The sequence below is a fragment of the Aspergillus pseudoviridinutans genome, assembly GCF_018340605.1.
Source record: "Aspergillus pseudoviridinutans IFM 55266 DNA, scaffold_10, whole genome shotgun sequence".
NCBI lineage: Eukaryota > Fungi > Ascomycota > Eurotiomycetes > Eurotiales > Aspergillaceae > Aspergillus > Aspergillus pseudoviridinutans.
In genome coordinates, this window is record NW_025091290.1 from 333,863 (window position 1) to 349,353 (window position 15,491).

At 49.9% G+C, this 15,491-nt stretch overlaps 7 protein-coding genes across 7 annotated transcripts; 3 read left to right on the top strand and 4 right to left on the bottom strand.

Moving 5' to 3' along the window:
* Positions 1–56: 56 nt before the first annotated feature.
* On the bottom strand, positions 57–1,854 carry Asppvi_001880 (uncharacterized protein; the record flags this gene model as incomplete). Its single annotated transcript, XM_043307413.1, has 3 exons — positions 57–887; positions 936–1,588; positions 1,788–1,854. The coding sequence occupies 3 exons, from the start codon at positions 1,852–1,854 to the stop codon at positions 57–59; spliced, it is 1,551 nt and encodes a 516-aa protein (XP_043163348.1).
* Positions 1,855–2,216: 362 nt separating this feature from the next.
* Asppvi_001881 (putative C6 transcription factor) lies at positions 2,217–3,946 on the bottom strand (the record flags this gene model as incomplete). Its single annotated transcript, XM_043307414.1, has 6 exons — positions 2,217–2,222; positions 2,296–2,976; positions 3,020–3,166; positions 3,212–3,760; positions 3,820–3,837; positions 3,890–3,946. 6 exons carry the CDS (start codon positions 3,944–3,946, stop codon positions 2,217–2,219), a joined length of 1,458 nt encoding a protein of 485 aa, XP_043163349.1.
* Positions 3,947–4,193: 247 nt separating this feature from the next.
* Positions 4,194–5,219, bottom strand: Asppvi_001882 (zinc-binding alcohol dehydrogenase family protein; the record flags this gene model as incomplete). The annotated part of the gene is made up of 1 exon (XM_043307415.1): positions 4,194–5,219. The coding sequence occupies one exon, from the start codon at positions 5,217–5,219 to the stop codon at positions 4,194–4,196; it is 1,026 nt and encodes a 341-aa protein (XP_043163350.1).
* Positions 5,220–5,727: 508 nt separating this feature from the next.
* Asppvi_001883 (uncharacterized protein) lies at positions 5,728–7,158 on the bottom strand (the record flags this gene model as incomplete). Its single annotated transcript, XM_043307416.1, has 1 exon — positions 5,728–7,158. The coding sequence occupies one exon, from the start codon at positions 7,156–7,158 to the stop codon at positions 5,728–5,730; it is 1,431 nt and encodes a 476-aa protein (XP_043163351.1).
* Positions 7,159–8,310: 1,152 nt separating this feature from the next.
* On the top strand, positions 8,311–10,485 carry Asppvi_001884 (uncharacterized protein; the record flags this gene model as incomplete). Its single annotated transcript, XM_043307417.1, has 4 exons — positions 8,311–8,435; positions 8,496–8,602; positions 8,654–10,006; positions 10,073–10,485. The coding sequence occupies 4 exons, from the start codon at positions 8,311–8,313 to the stop codon at positions 10,483–10,485; spliced, it is 1,998 nt and encodes a 665-aa protein (XP_043163352.1).
* Positions 10,486–11,792: 1,307 nt separating this feature from the next.
* On the top strand, positions 11,793–12,821 carry Asppvi_001885 (uncharacterized protein; the record flags this gene model as incomplete). The annotated part of the gene is made up of 1 exon (XM_043307418.1): positions 11,793–12,821. The coding sequence occupies one exon, from the start codon at positions 11,793–11,795 to the stop codon at positions 12,819–12,821; it is 1,029 nt and encodes a 342-aa protein (XP_043163353.1).
* A 1,177-nt stretch (positions 12,822–13,998) lies between these two features.
* On the top strand, positions 13,999–15,407 carry Asppvi_001886 (uncharacterized protein; the record flags this gene model as incomplete). The annotated part of the gene is made up of 2 exons (XM_043307419.1): positions 13,999–15,233; positions 15,359–15,407. 2 exons carry the CDS (start codon positions 13,999–14,001, stop codon positions 15,405–15,407), a joined length of 1,284 nt encoding a protein of 427 aa, XP_043163354.1.
* Between the last annotated feature and the right edge of the window lie 84 nt (positions 15,408–15,491).

Sequence of the window (15,491 nt, forward strand, 5' to 3'; positions counted from 1 at the left end):
ATGGCAAATGATACAGATTCATGATCCAGTATCATCCATCTCGAGCTGTCTCGAATCTACGGGCAAGTCCCTCCATAGAATTGACGCCGAATATTCCACCGTTCCAACACGTTAGGACTTGGTATTTCGCTGTTACCAGATCCAAAACCATGAATTCTCTTTCGCAACTCCTCTCCACTGACTCCCTCCTTGCTTCCATTCCCGCTCCATGTTGGCGTGCTGGCGCTGGGGTTAATGCGGAGTATATGCAGTTGCGCAGGATGGACAGTAAGCTCCTGTTCCCTGTTCTCTTCCCTTGATTCAGTCAGATTGACAACCATCGTGACTGTCAGACCTTGCGGATCAACGCGCAGACGAGCCCCTCCTTCATGACCTATCGAATAGGAAGGTGATGGTCCTTGATCCGTTGTGGTGGGTTTTTCGAGCGAAGACGCGTTGAGTTCAGCACAGAACAACTCTTCTAGCGATGATTTGAGCCCGGTCGACCGTAACAGGCAGAACCTCGGACACAGTTGAAACAGAAAATGACTGCAAGCGTCTAGTAGACTGTTCCTGCGCTGTGACTCCGCCTCATGACTGGAAGGATTAGGGATATATGCCCCTACCACAGCTGTACAAGTCTCATCAGTAAACAACAGAATATGTGAATAGTCATCGCCTCGTATTTGTTCAAGCAGAAGGTCCATTCCCAGGTCTTCCGTCCGAGGCAGCAATTCTAGGGCAGAATCACTTGGCCCGGAGGCGTCCATGGCGAGTGGAAGCAAAAGAGAAACTGCCGCCAGGATACGGTTCGGTAAACATCCCTCTGGTGATATGATCGTCTCCCGTGGACAGCGAGGCTGGAATATAACTCCCCAGAGGTTGTAGAATCGCTCGCGAAGACCCGGCTGTACAGGTTAGAGCCATCTAATCGTAAGCACAATCGATATACTTACCAAAACATCTGCTACAATTCCAGCATCGACCGTCTGGTCTTCATTGCAGATCGCATCCGCAATACTGTCCGCCAGTTTCTGGCAAGCAGATGACGATTCGTCATTGAATATCCCATAAGGCAAATATGACCCCTGGACATCCTGCACTCTCAGCTGCAGAAGTAACCGAATGATAAGTGAGAACTCATCTTGAAGAAGAGGATTCTTCATTGAACCCTCAGGTAGTATCCTCTCGGCCGCTTCTCGCAGCTGAGTCGGCGGCGGCGCCAGAGTCATCGAGTACGGCTGCGTCCTAACCAGCACGCGCATTACATCGTCCACTGCCCACTGCTTCTCCGCAGAATAGAATTGCGCGGGTTCGCTAATACTTCTAAGCATCCTCCGAAAGTCAGCTTCCCGACATGACGCCTCGTCATCACGCCCGTAGTGACCCCCCGGCTGCTGAGTCCTTAGTGAATCCGTCCCTCGAAACACGAGGAGCGCAATCGCGCGCTGGAACCCAGTTACATCGATCCTGCTCCCGCGAGAATTGCGCGCGAACGGATAATGCGCGTAGAAATGCAGACATCGCCATAGCAGATACGTCGTCTCGTGGGACTCAATGCCCGGATGCCACCTGGCGAGAAACTGGCGGAGGCTCTCGACGTCCCAGTCTACGGAGTCAGCGTTGTCATTTAAAAGATGAACGCGGACATACAGCGGCCGTATCCCTCTTGGAAACTGTGAAGAAAGAAAATATTCCACACGTCTTTAGCGCCCGCMCAGTAAGAAGCGAGCACTTTGTTGAGATCCTCGTGTACAGATTCTAGGTCTGTCAGTATGGGCTTTTAGGTCGACGGGAATAGGACAGACCTGTGGTTGCTTCGTCAAGATATTTCTTTACCATGCGGGAACTGGAGCTAGAATAGAACATTTCCATTGTTATGCTGTCATTTTTCATGAGAGGTTCTGACCTATTATAGCCATGCGCAACGTGTCATAATAAGAGGCACGCTAGCGGTGGCTGAGGCGCAATACGAGTTTCCCGCTCTCTCCTTTTGGAAATGAGCTGCCTAACTTTGAGGTTATAAGAATAGATGCGTGGAAAGGTGACTTTGATATATGTCCCTATTCTTAGAGGCCACATGGACAGATATGGACTGGTGTAGGTGAACCGTTGCGGTGCTCTTCTGCTCAGTTATTCTTATTTCCAATTTGTCATATCTCAGAAATCTGCCTTTTGACCGTATAAAAGCATAATCCCTCATAGCAATCCTCCATAGACAATCATGCATCCAGCAGCTAGATCTTCGATGTGGAAATGGGCCTTTGAGTATGGTCAGCACGACCAGACACTTCGAAATGCGACATTAAATCTCACCTTCGCCAGCACAGAAGCGTATCCAACTCCCATATTCTGTCTAATCCAGACTAGACACCGTTTGAAGTAGTCCTGCAATTCAAGCGGTACGATGGATATCTGAGAAGCAATGTACAGGGGATACATTAGTAGTAATCCCCCAACTGCCTTCCCCGGTTGTTCGATGGGTTTGCCACGTTGCGCACTCGCGGAGAATGAATGCAAGTCCTCGACTAGGTGGTATGGGATGGAGGAGGTAAAGTCCTGGATGAGCTGGACGGCCTTCACTTTCTCTTGATCGTTGTCCTCCTCGTCGGGCTGCATATCTTTCAGCCTGGTAATCATGTCAAGGAGGTAGCATCGCGCAACGCGACTAATATTCAAGATGGCTGCCTCGCGGAGGTCAATGTACATGTGCAATGGCCCCGGCCAGTGTCCGACTTCAATATATGAGTTACTGTTCGCTCGTACGTGGCCTATTGTGATGGGTTTCCTCTCCGGCGCAACGCTGTCTTCCCACTGCGCTAGACGATCGTTGAGTATAAATGCCCGCTGTCGAAGGGCATGCGCATGTGACTCTGTGAGTTCTACATCCGCCAGGACACGTTCCGCTTCCGTCTTCAAGGGATATATTTCAAGCAGGATATCATGTAGCGATCCCAGGCTCCTGACCGAATGTGGCAAGCGCACAAGACCCGGATCCTAGGCTATCAGCTTAGTAGGCTCAGTATGTGCGTCCACTTACTTGCATCTGCGCACTGGGGCTAAGAGAGTAACGAGAGAATATTGAACGGAGAAAGCCCAAGGGAGACTCCCCGACTTGCAGCATCCCCGCTACCCCTCTAAAGTGTATGTCGATTTGTTCCAGAGGGGTCCCATCAGCCATGACAACCTGCCCTGTCAGCAACAGCTACAGCAAGCTGCAAGGAAGTCATACCTCGTAAAGACCCATCAGCCAAGCCAGATGAATGAGATCGGACCTCTCTCTCACGGATACCGGCCTTGCAATTTCTTTTGCCAGATACCGCAGCAGCTCATGGTACAGCACCTCTGCCTTCGTCGTGAACGACGGCCGATGCAGCTTCCTAGAATGATTCGCATAGCTAATCATCATGCAGGCTTTTCCAAGGACCGAGTCCAGCCCTTTTCGCTGGACCTGCAGCTCCAGATCCTTGAGAAAGCCAACAGATGCACTAACGCTATCCGGTGATGAAATGGTAAAGTCGTAGAAGAATCCCCGCACTGCAAACTCGACTACATCCTCCTCTCTCACTTCTTTTGGAGCGGCATCATCCGGCAGAGTATCTGTGCCAGGGTATGGTGCTCGGACAGGTAGACAACATTTTCGCGCGAAGGGTTTTACAGCTGCCAAGTAGTCAGGGCGAGTTGTGGTCTGGGTGTAGTTCCGCTGGAAGATCAGGGGCTGGCTGGCTTGTTCTTGGTAGCCCCCACATGTGCGGTTTGACTTTTGGCATCGGAGGCATGACTGCTCAGTGGTTAACAGGTTGCAATTATACAAAAGGTGTAGGATAAAGTGATGCTGACCGGACGAGTTTTATCGCACTGTATTGAATTAGCTCTGAGTCTGCCGTAAGCTGTGGGTGCGACGACCAACCTTCTTCCTCCGCCGTTTGCATGTTTCGCATCCTCGAGAGGGACCAAGGTAGACCATTCTGATGAACTGATGCAGCAGACAAAGGCAGGGAATACAGACAAATTATGGGTTAAACTTATTTATATATTTGTAATGCTTAACTACTTCTGCTGCCTGCTTACTTAAGCAACTCTTGGTGCTTCGGCATTATTGCAGTATCTCCGAATCACCGAGCCCAATAATAGAGCAGTAATGTATTGATGAAATACGGTCAAAAATAAACCTCAGTCCCTCATCTAACTACCTACAGAACATATTCGACAAACTATAGCAGAACAACCAACTTCTTAGCAGAAATCCCTCCCTTCCCATACAAATCCACCGCCTCCTGCACCTTTTCCAGACCCGTCCCCACAACCAGAGGTTCAGGAGCAGGCACAAAAGCCCCCGACTGCAACGCACGCGGCAGGAAGTCCTCGTACACGGCTTTTCCAACAAAATTGTCCTTGAGGGTCATTCCGAAGATATGCTTCACTTGTATTCCATCCGGTGGCGGCGCAAACTCACCCTTGACAGTAGCGACAAACTTCTTCCCTTGTGATTTGCTCAGAATGTCAACGCTCGCTACTGTGGCAGAGAATCCAATACAGTCGATTACACCGGCTAGAACCTTGTCCTTGGCTGCTTGAACAATGTCCTCGGTGACAGTTGGACTGCTATAATCGAAGACCTCGCTAGCCCCGAGCCGTCTGACGTAGTCGAAGTTCTTTGGAGATGCGGTGGTAAACACCTCGTAGCCTGCAGCAACTGCGAGCTGGATGGCATTACTGCCGACGCTGGATGCACCGCCCCAGACTATAAGGGTTTGTCCGGTGGACGCAGCGCGCGGCTCAGTCGGGAGTTGCAGGTGAAGAAAATCCTCTTGGAACATTCCACACGCGGCGGTGGAGAGACAGAGAGGCACAACGACGGCTTGTTCGTAGCTGATGTGGTCTGCTATTCCACAGGCGAGGTTGTCTTGTAGGATAGTGTAGGCCTGAAAGGCGCAGGCCTCGTTGCGCCCGGCCAAGAGACCGACGGCGTGGCCTAGGACGCGATCTCCGGGTTTAAAGCGAGTGACATTCTCGCCGATGGAAATAACCTCTCCAGCTACGTCCTGCCCGAGAATGGTTGGATACTTCAGCGGGAAGAATGCCTTGATTTGGATTATTCCATCGATAGGGTTGATGGCAACAGCATGATTGCGGACGAGGATTTCGTTGGCCTCTGGCTTGCCGACGGGTGATTCCTTTATTTCAAACGGATGCATCTTTGCTTCCGAAAGCCAGGCAGCTGCGTTGGTGAATGACATTTTGACGAAGGTATAGGGAATAATATCTGGGTTGGTAGCACAGATGCGGTCTTGATGATATGAATGGAAATGATCGGACAAGATCTGTTGATTAGAGAATGAAAGGATGGTCGACTGCAAGGCCATCCCTCTTATTTATATCTGAATCCCTCGCATCCATCTCTCATGCGGTATAGTACTGGGTATCAAAAGTGAGGCCGAAGATTACAAATCTGAGCTTAGGCTTAACCTGACCTGAGGCTTATGTCCGAGCCCCGAGGGGAATTACAACAATGCATCGCACTGCCATTGGATATGGACAATCTGATCTTTCAAAACTGCGCAAAGCTAACTTAATCTTAGGACGTTGCATGTCTTACCTGATGATACTGGCACTGCTGACCCGGCGCGTTTCCTTTTGGGGCTAGTCTTGCGCATATCTTATCCGGCTGGACAGTACCCGTTTGTCTCCTGTGTCGGATTGAGAGATGATAAGTGCGTTGAAGCTATTGAAAAGTAGGATTCTAATTCAGTGGCTAGAAAAGAAATTATGTGGTGTGTTACTGATGATGGTACACGACCAACCCAGCGTCATTTTGAATTTTACACCCGCTCGGTCACACATCTCCTTGACAGGCACAAATGGCTTCTTGAGTGATTCTGGAATCAGTTCCTGACGTGGATAGCTGAACCTGTTCTGCCCTTCAGGAACGTCTTCAGATACCCCGGAAGAGATACCGATCCGTTTTAGGTTAGCGAAGCTTTCCTTGTGATGAGCAAGGACACCTTGCAGATTCGGCACGAGCACCGCGCAGTGTTTTGGCCAGCATTCGGCTATATGTAGCGACCTTAAGCTGGCAGGTAGAATGTCCTTAAGCAAGACGGATTCGTCTTTATCGCGATCATGGTAGTTGAGAAGGTTCTGGACGCGGATGCGAAGATCCTGTAGGTAACTGAATTCCGCAAGTGATCCAAACCACCGATCATATGCCTGGGGGCCGTCATTCTCCTCCTCGTCGCTCAGTTCATCTGTCGCAGGCCCGGTCACCTCGCCATTGTCGCTCAGATGGAGGACCTCAAGGCTGTGCTTCTGCGTCAGCAGCGCCCTGTAGAACTTCCGGGGTTGAAAGTCAACGTATGACTCCGACCAGACCTCCGTGTCGTTGTGCTGGTATTTAAATTCTTTGAGGTTGGCGCAGGAGGTGATAATCTCCGCCATTCCATTTCTCCCGTTACAGTAAGATTCCAGAACCAGTGATTCCACGGGCGCCGTGCCTGACGCGGAAGACACGGCGGGGTGGTCCAGTCTGGCCGTTTCTCTGATTTCCTTCACAGCGTCCAAGTCCACATCCCTAAGCGATGGTAGATGGAAGAATGGCAGGAACTGCCAGTGTGGATTGACATCCTTCATATCGTCAGAGGTGATATGAAGCGTTTCCAATCGCTGCAGGGCCGGCCTGGTATCAAACGGTGGTTCCTTGAGTGCAGCCCTCGCAACAACCAGGGTCACTCTCGGCGCGTCTACACAATATCGCCCAGACAGCACGGTGAGATTCGGCACCGAAGCAAGAAGAAGAGCAAGCCATGCTTCCTGGTTCCCAGCTCGGAGATTGTCGATCCAGTCTTTCTGCTCCTCCGGCGATCTGCTGATTTGCCCTGCCAGCTCCTCCGCCGCTTCTGGCAGATCGTCATCATTTTTTGTTTGTTGTTCGTGGCGATCAATGTATGAATACCACCATCCTACTGATAGATTACGGATGGCGGTTCCTATCCGGGGGTTGGCCAGTATCACTTTCGTCAGCGGCTCGATCTGGGGCCCATCGATATCAACGTCGTTGTATGCGACCTCGAGGAACAGGGCTCGCCAACGTCGGCATACTTGAAGCAATCGGAGTTTGTCATCTACGTCAGAGACATGACTACCGATGGTAAGGATGATCTCCACAGGAAGTGTGTCCATTTTCTGGCTCGGTCGTGCTGCGTATCGAACACGTCGGATTATCGTAGGGGACTTAAACGCGTCGCTCACCCGCTGTTAGCGTGTTTTGTTGCCACCCGACCAATAGCGCTGTGGAAGTAAAAGCAGGCTATATTGCATTTTTAGAATTGCTGTAGAGGTTTCCAGCTGCCTGTCCTCTATAAATTTACTATCTATACACAGCGCCGCTCGTTGCTATACGAGTATGTAGAGAACAAATATATGGTAATCCCTACCTTAAACCGGTGGCAGACAGTTTCAACCAAGTTATCCTAAGAAGTCAGGTCTGGACAACTGGTACTTTTTTGCGATGAAGCTTTAAGTGTTTGCGCAATGAGTTGCAATGCAGACACACAGGGACCTCCCCACTGGACCAGATACTTGGATACTTCACATACAGCAGTCCGCGTGGCAGGATTTGCACCCCTCGAGCATTCCTAAGCAACAACCTTGTGGTATGCAGAGCCGATGTAGGAACATTGGAGAATGACTTCATGCAACTAGATATTAGAATAAACCTCAGTCGCTGTCAAGCCTGAGTCTGGGAATACATCATAGACGGGATGAAGACGGGCGTGTAGAGCTATGGCGGCGTGGGAGAGGACTGCCGTGGAATTAGGTTACATATATCTATGGTCAAGTGTCACTTACATATGTCACAGTCCATGCGATTGATTTCATGTGAAAACTATCATATCCATAAGTGGAGCATTGATCATGGTCCAGATCTCGTTCTGGATTTCAAGTGACGTTGGGCCGGAATTCTGCTTAGATGATGTTTAAATGATGAAAATCTATTCTGTAGAGATGCCTGATGAGTAGTACTGGTCATGTAGGATGTCAACAATGTTTACTGTTAGCATGACCATGGATACATGTCCCCAGAAGACGTACATCGTCCGGAGACCTTTTCCGCCTGGCGGTAATTGGATATGATATACTGATTGAGTTTGAATAAAGATATGCCTCCCTCCGTTTGCAGCGATAGACATCCAATACATTGGTTATTGGCGGCCCACCTCTACTCTTCTCGCGTTTTTTTCTAGAAACTTAAGAAGACGCCAGACCTCGACCACCGTCGCAGGTACTGCGGTTGATTTGTCTGTGACAAGTGTCATTTAGCTTTTACGAGAAATGGCCAGCCATCTACGCCAAGTTAAGCAGCATTTGAAGATATTCCTCTCGACCTTGGAAAACGAAGATGAAGTCAAAATCGACGGACAGAGTCTAAGTATTGCCCAACTGGTTTCAGTCGCCAGGTAGGTTTTCTAGGAACTATGCAACGGCATGGTGGTTGTGAATATTGACTTTCGTTCAAGGTACTCCTCCAGAGTTTCCATTGATCAAACCGACGCCCTATCGAACCGTATGCAGGCCAGCGCTGATACTCTTCGGTCTTACATAGATAGAGGGGACAAAATATATGGTATTTAGTTTCCATTTATCCATTACCGGCCTCGTTCTGATGCAGCCTCAGGCGTAAATACTGGCGTCGGCGGAACCTCCTACACTAGGACGAACGAGCTTTCGACGCTCCAATACTCCATTCTTCAGCACCATCAGTGCGGGATTTTGCTGGAACCCTCCCAAAATGTCATTCCGGGGAGATACTCTGCCGTAGGTCAATACAATCTTCCAGAAGAGACCGTTCGGGGTATGGCCGTCGTGCGCTGCAATTCCCTTCTTCGAGGGCATTCCGGCGTCAGGATGTACATCGCCAACTTTCTGATGGAGGCACTCGCACACGGCATTTTGCCATTGGTACCCCAACGTGGGAGCATCTCTGCGTCTGGAGATCTAACCCCACTCGCTTACCTGGGCGGTTTAATCGAGGGTAACCCTGATATCCTGGTGAAGATGAAGGACGGGGAGGACTTTCAGGTCATCACTGCCGAAGAAGCGCTAAGGCGTGTTAAGATGACTCCAATCAAGCTGCAGGGAAAAGAAGGATTAGGGTTGATGAATGGTACCGCTCCCAGTAGTAGCGTCGCTGCACTGGTTGTCCATGATGGCCATATTCTGGCGGTCCTGACGCAGATTTTGACTGCCATGAGCACCGAGGCTCTCGAAGGAACGGTGAACAATTATCATAATTTCATATCGACCTGTCGCCCGCATCCTGGCCAACGCGAGGTAGCACGCAATATGCGGGGATTCCTCTGCGGCTCGAAGCTCTGTTACGGGATGGAAGGGCTGACCGAGAGCCTGGCACAGGATCGCTACGATTTGCGCACCGCACCACAGTGGATTGGGCCGCAGCTGGAGGACCTACTCGCAGCAGAGAGCCAGGTCAGCATCGAGCTCAATTCCACCACGGATAATCCCCTCATTGATGCACAAGAGAATGCCTTCCATCATGGAGGGAATTTCCAAGCCACAGTCATCACGTCTGCAATGGAGAAAACGCGGACGGCGCTGCTCATGCTGGGAAAACTGTTGCTCGCGCAGTCGCAACAGATGACCGACCCGGTGCTTAACAACGGGCTGCCTCCTAATCTGTGTGTTGGGAACCCCGGTCAGTCATTCACTGCCAAAGGCCTCGACATCAACATGGCCGCATATTGTTCGGAACTTGGCTTCTTGACGAACTCTGTGGTCAGCAATATCCATTCTGCCGAGATGCGCAACCAGTCGGTCAACTCACTGGCCCTTCTCTCCGCGCGGTACACGGCGGAATGCGTGGACATCCTGACCATGATGTGTGCAGCACATCTATATATCGTCTGTCAAGCATTAGACTTGCGGGCCATGCGAGAGGAGTTCTTCAAAACCGCAAAGGCAGCATGCGAAGCGTCCTTTCATGACCTCTTCAATCATATTGGAACTTCCAGTGAGTGGAAGTTTGACCGTATATGGTCTGCTATTMGGGCGTCGTGGTTAGAATGGAACCGTCTAGACTTACAGACACAATGTGCCCAGGTTTGCGGCGAGTGCCTGGGGCAAATGGTGAGCATGGACGACATGGGATTTTCTCGCCAGGAATGCTGGGAACCCATTCGACGCTGGAAGGACGTACTCCCTACTATTCTAAAGGACTGCCATCGTAAGACGCACGAGAACTTCAATCAGGTTAGGGCGACCCCTCAATACCTGAGCGAGAGGACAGGTCGGGTCTACCGCTTTGTACGCGAACAGCTGCAGGTGCCATTTCACCAGGGCATCCAAGACCACCCCACAATCGGCACCAAAGATGATGGAGAGGGGCCAAAACGAACAATTGGAACCTACGTCAGTCGTATCTACGCAGCAATTCGTAGTGAAGATATGGCGAGGCTGCTACTGGATGTGATGGAAGGTCTGGAATTGTAATACTTCTGCATTGAAGCTACCTGAGGAAAAGTGGTTTTTGTGCGCAGTTTGTTCTCTTTGTGTCTGACATGGTGCTGGATATTTGCCCTGCAAAAAATGCATGCGTCGGGGCAAACTGTTAGCTAGAAATGATCATCTGGACACCTTTAGCTTAGTAGGGTCGATAGGCTATGACCMCTCGTCTATTCCCCTCAGATATGATAGGTATGCGGTAGGTATCCAGCACAAACTGTTGGCTCCCTACTTACCTTCTTGTTTTTTTGTAATGTGTCCCTTCTGACCGATGCTCTTTGATGGTGAGTTCTGGTTTATTTCCCCGGGCCCTTAGCCCCGCAACTTCCTGTACCTCAGAATCCCGTCCAATCTTCGCGCTCAGTCTCCAGCGCCCTTAGCTCTCAGTAATTGTCACCTACTTTGATATAAAGGCTCGATATTCCTTCTGATATTTCTGACGCCAAGCATCAACCCATCTCCCGACAAGTCTCCGAAATACGTATATAATGCACGTCCTTCTCGCATTCCTTCTACTTTTGAATTTGACGTTGGGGTATGCAAAATCCCTCTTTTAACACGGCCTACTGACCCCGTACGATGGAAGATGCCCAGATTCACCATTAAGCACTCCATTTGCTACCCAATATATAGAGTAACAAAGCGAGCAAGAATACGCAGCACTTATATAGGAACCGGTTCTTAGTTCCCTCTAGTGGAAACCATGCGGACAATGGACCTTGCCCATCTACAAGCCCTAGAAAAAATTGACCCTACCCCGCCGGCACTGTGGCGGACCCCAGCTTTTACCAAAATCGACATTGAACCGGACAGAGAGAAGGCAAAGGAACCTGCGGGCAGCCTAAAACACGAGCGCCTGTCCAACGTTAAAGGGCTGAATTGAAACTCTCAAGGGTGGTTAATGATAGGGGACACAGCAGATTTAGGCATTACTCTTTAGAAAGTGAAACCTTTAGCCGTCTTTCCTCCCTACAAACAGATCTCAAATTATCGGCTATGACATTAGTGAACTCAATGGCACGTGTTGTATTTGAAAGAGGAAAAAATCCCCAGAGTTTGGATCCTTCGAACAACTACTATACCGCGTTCGAATTAGTAGGTAGGTTTTGCGGGGCCCTGGTTACGCCTGAATCATCGCATATTATCCGGTCTTAATAAAAGACAACACAGATATTCTGTAGTTCTAAAAAAGTATAAATATAGCTGTTCTGTTGGCTATCGAATTTCTTAATGAGAAGTTCCACACGCCCAGAGACATTCTTCTCATACAATTCCCACACCGAAAGTGATTGGACATGTTACTCATACGAGCAAGCCTCGAGCGCGCCAGCGTACGTGCTCTATGCATTCTTGCCATGGGCACCCTTGTGGCGGCCGGGCCCTGCGACTACTACGGCTGGGGTGGCACACCCTGTGTCGCAGCGCATAGCACAACTCGCGCCCTATATGGTTCCTATAACGGCCTACTCTACCAGGTGATACGCGAGTCCGACTGGCAAAGCAAAAACATCGGGACGCTTAATGCTGGCGGTGCTGCTAATGCCGCAGCCCAAGATTCCTTCTGCTCTGGGACAACGTGTCTTATTACCATCATTTACGACCAGTCTGGCAACGGAAATCACCTTACTCAGGCTCCGCCTGGCGCTTTTTGGGGGCCAGCATCTAATGGCTACGACAACCTGGCCATTGCAGATAGCGCACCAGTTTTGATGAACGGTCAGAAGGTATACGGCGTCCATATTCAGCCTGGTATGGGATATCGCAACAACGCCGCCAAAGGCACAGCTACAGGCGACCAGCCACAGGGTATGTATGCAATCTTCGATGGGACCACTTATAACGATCAATGCTGCTTCGATTACGGTAACGCCGAGACTAGCGGTACTGATACTGGCGCCGGCCATATGGAAGCCATCAATTTCGGCAACTGTACCACCTGGGGCAGTGGCTCCGGCAGCGGCCCTTGGATTATGGCTGACCTTGAGAACGGCCTCTTCGGTGGCCCAAACTTTGGTTGGAATGGCAATAACCCGACTATTTCCCACCGGTTCCTTACTGCGGTCGTTAAGGGGCAGTCAAACCAGTTCGCGGTCCGCGGCGGCGACGCAACGTCTGGTTCACTCTCGACCTTCTATAGTGGCGTGCGCCCAAGTGGGTATAACCCGATGCACAAAGAGGGCGCCATCATTCTGGGCACTGGCGGCGACAATAGTCATGGTTCCCAAGGCACGTTCTACGAGGGCGTGATGACGTCTGGCTATCCGTCTGACTCCACTGAGGATGCAGTGCAGGCCGACATTGTGGCAGCCAAGTATTCCACCTAGTCTGGATCTGTTCGATCGGGGTAGTCCCCGCTGCCTGAGGCAGCCGGAGCATTCTGGAGCCGCTAGGCACTGTGGCAGGGTTCTCTTGCTTGCTTGGGGGAGCTCATGGTCTCTAGCTTTATTCTTTTACATTTATAGGAAAAATGTGATATTACTCTATATATCTTCTTTTTCCTAGCTTTATAGGCAATATAAGCTCTTTCTATATCTATTAGATACTGTTGTAGTTCAGAGGAAAGTGGATTGTTCTTGCTCTTTCTTAGGCTGCGGCAGCATTTGGAAGAGAACCACAAGTGCGAGTGTAGTCCACGTGCTAGTGGATTGCTCGAGGCTGAAAGACCTGCGGAACATACTACGGAGGAAGTCGGAGGTGCATTCAGTAATATTGGGAGGGGGACTGCAAGATAAAGAAGGTAGCCCCTACCTCGGTTATGTATGCCATGCAGTACGGAAGTGTTTTGCTGGAGAGGTTGGTGGCTGTCATAACCTGTGATATGATGACACGGCTTCTTTGATTGGCTCGGTCGGGCCAAATGTCGATCAGGGCGATAAGCACTGTCCTCCATCTATAGTGGGCCCCGGGCGCTCAGCAGCGGATACAGAGATCGATCCGTGTACGACACCATCTCCATTGGGCTCTCAAAGAAACTATGTATAAGAGCTTTAGTTTAAATCCTAAATAAAACCACACTCCCTGTATTGAGCACTCTAATTCATTTGCTTGATATTGCAGTAGATAAGAGGCAGTTCGTGACTTAGAATGCATTAGCGCCGGGCCAATGAAAAATACTCCATATTTACTAGCAGTTGTCACGTTGCAGCTAGCTTATTATAACTGGAGTTATGTATAACTCCCTTAATGCAGATATCTTATTTCATAGGTAAGTAGATCAAGACTAAGCAGTTATAATTGCTGTATACCTCCTTCCTTGGACGAGGGCCTGTTTCTTGCATAGAACTAAGGTTGTTGTCATTATCTATTACTTAAGTAGTGTCTTGATAATCCTACTAGTAGCTGTAGGCGTACATGGGTAGGGGCCACCTCTAAGTACAACTATAACCCGACCCCTCTTTCATTTAAAAAGATCCATCTCAGTACCTACCTACTCGCGAGAATCCACAAGTTGATCTAATCTGAGTTTATCTACAACTGAGACGCTCAACCAGTTCAAACGAAATGTCGCTCCCACAGCCCCTTCCCTCTGTCCCAACCGCGGATGAGATCGTTCCAGCGATGCACCGCATAATCAGCAAATACGACGCTATTCGCACCCAAATCCTCCAAACAACTACGCCTTCCACTGCAAGTTTCAGCAACGTCATTCTTCCCTTAGTGAATGTCGAAAATGCCGTCCAAGGCGAGCTAGGAATGATTGACATGCTCCAGTATGGATCTCCGTCCCTCGAGACACAAGGCGCGTTCGACGAGGCCCGAAAATTGTACCTTAAAGCCTCGGCACTATGGGTAGCAGATGAACCCTTTTTCAGACTTCTAGAGACAGCAAGAGAGAAGCCGGAGTTCCAGGCGCTGGACGCGGAATCGAAGCACTGGCTAGAGAAGGAGCTATTGGAGTATAGGCATGCTGGTCATGGCATCCTGGGGCACGTGGAGTTGGAGGAGTACCAGAAGCGCAATATGGAGATTGCGGAACTAGAAAGGAAGTTTCAGCAGAATTTGGCTAGGGAGGCCGGGGGAGTATGGTTTACGTTAGAGGAGTTGGATGGAGTGCCCGGAGATGAGTTGGCGAAGTGGCGCGATTCTCCAGCAGAAGGCGAATTGACTCATGAAAAGCACCAGCAAAGGAAGAAGTTTGTGCCATTCGCAAATGGAGGAACACTGGCTGTATTAACACATGCCCATTCTCCAGAAACTCGCAAGAGAATGTTTCTGGAGGATAATTTGAAGCTGAAGGAGAATATGCCGCTATTCGAAGATATTATCAAACGCCGTGCTCGGCAGGCACAGGTCCTAAAATATCCAAGTCACGCGGCATTGAGGATCGAGAGGCGCATGGTGAAGACCACAGAATGGGTGAAAGGATTCCTACGTCAACTACAAGCCACTCTTTGTCCCTATGGCCAAGGCGAGATCGCAGTATTGCAGCGTCGACGGCTAGAAGATCTACGAGCGAGAGGCCAATTCCGTGACAAAGAAGCCGGGGACAGGTTCCCCCCTTGGGAAAAGCGATACTATGAGCGGCTGGTTCAACGTGAGTTTGGAGTTGACCAGCTGAAGATCTCAGAGTTCTTCCCGCTGGAGAGAACTGCAACTAACATGCTAGGCATCTTTGCCTCTTTGTTTAATCTGAGATTTAATTCCATCCCCTCTGAAAAGCTAACAAGGGATGTCATCTGGCATGATACCGTACGGGTGTTCTCCGTATGGGATACAAAAGAGGATGCGTTCATCGGGTATCTCTATTTCGATCTATTGTGGAGAGAAAATAAGTACCGAGGCAGCCAAAGCGTGAATATCCAATGTGTATTTGTTCCTTCCTTATTTCGCTCACGTTGGCCTTTACTGATGACCGATACAGGGCTATCTACGGCCAGATGGAAGCAGACAATACCCGTCGACGATTCTAATGTGTTCATTCCCAACTCCAACCCCTACTAGTTGTGCTTTACTCAAGCATAATGAGGTTGTGACTCTCTTCCACGGCAAGTATA